Genomic DNA, 2,471 nt, shown 5'->3' on the forward strand with positions numbered 1-2,471 from the left:
ACTTCCGAACCTTGTTGCACAAACCATGGAGGCAGTTATGCAACAAACTCGTTCAGAAGGACGCGCTAATACTACTCCTAATTCTGGAGCTGTGATTGATGAGAATGGTTCTGCTGAAGGCATCCATGTGTGGCTCCAGAGATTCCAAAAACAGAAGCCCGGATCCTTTAGTCATGCTGCTACTCCTTTGGAAGCACGAAACTGTAGCACACATTGAGATGATCTTTGAAGTATTAGGAGCTGCGGGTCAGTACAAGGTCAGATTAGCCACCTACAAACTAGAAGATGATGCACAAACCTGGTGGGAAGGCCATAAGCAAGTCAAAGGAGGAGACACTTATACTGCTACTCTTTCATGGGCTGACTTTTGTACCCTCTGTTATGAGAAGTATTTCTCTACTGCTGACAGAGAAGCCTACGTAAGGGAGTATGCTGTTATACGACAGAGGGATAATGAACCAGCTTCAGAGTTTATGAATCAATTCTCAAGACTGGCTGGTATTATTGGGAGTGCAGCTGGCTCAGCACAGGAGCAGGCAGAAAAATATAAATGGGCAGTCTGTGATCGCATTCGAAAGTCAGTCATGTTTATGTAGTTCAAAGACCTTACTGAAGTAGGCAATGCAGTTAAGACCTTTAAGTTCGAGAGAAAAGAATTCCTGTCTCGAACTGGGGAAAATAAGAAAAGAGATCGAGACGGGCAACCCAAGCAGGCTATGGTCCAATCATCCTCTACTGTTGTGCAACATCAGGACCGTAGGGTTCAAGCATATCGAAACCTTGGCAATCAAGCACGCCCATGGCAACCTAAAACCCAAAACCAGAAACCCGCTCAGAATCAGATTCAGCCGTATACAGGACCGATCAGAGCTCAACCACTGAATCAATATGGAATCCCGAACCAAACCACGAGCTCTCCATGTAACATTTGTGGCAAGAAACATGGGGGAGTCTATCATAAAGCTATGGGAGCATGTTTCAGGTGTGGCCAGATGGGGCATATGATTAAAGATTGTCCTAAACCGGATACTAAGAAGATTATTAGAGGAAAAGTTGCACCACCAAACACTGGGGGAAGAGTGTTCGCACTTTCTGCTACTGATGCTGCTAATGCTCAAGGTACTGTATCTGGAACCCTTCAGCTTGGTGAACGTAGTATCTATGTGTTATTTGATACGGGTGCAACACACTCTATAGTTTCTCTGTCGTTTACTAAGTACCTTCTTATTAGACCAACCCCGATAGATCCCACTCTAACTATTTCCACTCCGATTGAGAATTCGATCGTAATCACTCACGTTTATAAAGATTGTCCAATCTGTATTGAATTTGTCGTGTGTAACGCGGATCTATATCCGATGCATATGTCTGACTTTGATGTTATCCTTGGAATGGATTGGTTAACCCATCATTGTGTGACTATTGATTGTTATTCTAAACGTGTCATATTTGGTGATCTTAGTTGTCCTAAGCTTGTCTATAAGGGTATTGTACCCCATAAGACTCTTAAGATTATTTCTGCGCTTAAAGCTCGTAAGCTTATATCGCATGGTTGTGTTGGATTCTTAGCCTCGATTAAAGATACCTCTGTTATCCAAAAAGGCATTGATAGCCATCATGTTGTTTGCGAGTACCCTGATGTATTTCCGGAAGAGCTACCAGGACTACCACCTGATCGTGAGATTGAGTTCACTATCGATTTAATCCCTGGCGCCGAGCCGATTTCAAAAGCACCATACCGTATGGCTCCGTTAGAGTTAAGGAACTAAAGGAGCAATTGCAAGAATTGCTAGAATTGGGATTCATAAGACCCAAGTGTCTCACCATGGGGTGCACCGGTTTTGTTTGTAAAGAAGAAGGATGGTAGCATGCGTTTATGTATTGACTACCGCGAGTTGAATAAGATTACCATTAGAAATAGGTACCCACTGGCTCGTATAGATGACCTTTTCGACCAACTTCAGGGCGCTCAGTTCTTCTAAAAAATTGATCTATGGTCAGGTTATCATCAGCTAAAGATCAAGAATGGGGATGTTCCTAAAACTGCTTTCCGTACTCGCTATGGTCATTATGAATTTTTGGTTATGCCTTTTAGGCTAACCAATGCTCCTGCAGTTTTCATGGACTTGATGAACCGAGTATTTCACGAGTTCTTGGATAAATTTTTTATTGTTTTCATCGACGATATCTTGGTATATTCTAGAAGTAAATAAGAGCACGAGGAACACCTGCATAAAGTGCTTGGGACGTTGCGACAAAAAAGGTTGTATGCAAAATTTTCAAAATGCGACTTTTGGCTCAACCAAGTTGCATTCCTTGGTCATATAGTATCCGCAGAAGGGATCAAGATGGACCCTGCCAAGATTGAGGCAATTACAAATTGGCCTAGACCCACTTCTGCCACGGAAGTTCGAAGTTTCTTAGGCCTGGCTGGATACTATCGAAGATTTGTAGATGGATTTTTTGTCATT

General features: G+C 42.7%; 1 protein-coding gene across 1 annotated transcript; it reads left to right on the forward strand.

The window, feature by feature from the left end:
- Positions 1-716: 716 nt before the first annotated feature.
- Positions 717-1,769, forward strand: LOC143567746 (uncharacterized). The gene has a single exon (XM_077054079.1). It carries the CDS (start codon positions 717-719, stop codon positions 1,767-1,769), a length of 1,053 nt encoding a protein of 350 aa, XP_076910194.1.
- The last annotated feature ends 702 nt before the right edge of the window (positions 1,770-2,471 follow it).

The sequence above is a fragment of the Bidens hawaiensis genome, unplaced genomic scaffold (assembly GCF_021521415.1).
Source record: "Bidens hawaiensis isolate Kalapana, Puna unplaced genomic scaffold, B.hawaiensis_p1.1 tig00023620_1, whole genome shotgun sequence".
Classification (NCBI taxonomy): Eukaryota; Viridiplantae; Streptophyta; class Magnoliopsida; order Asterales; family Asteraceae; genus Bidens; species Bidens hawaiensis.

What these genes read in the sequence shown, in the direction of transcription:
- LOC143567746 (XM_077054079.1), top strand. Translation starts at nt 717, where the DNA reads ATGGTCCAATCATCCTCTACTGTTGTGCAACATCAGGACCGTAGGGTT.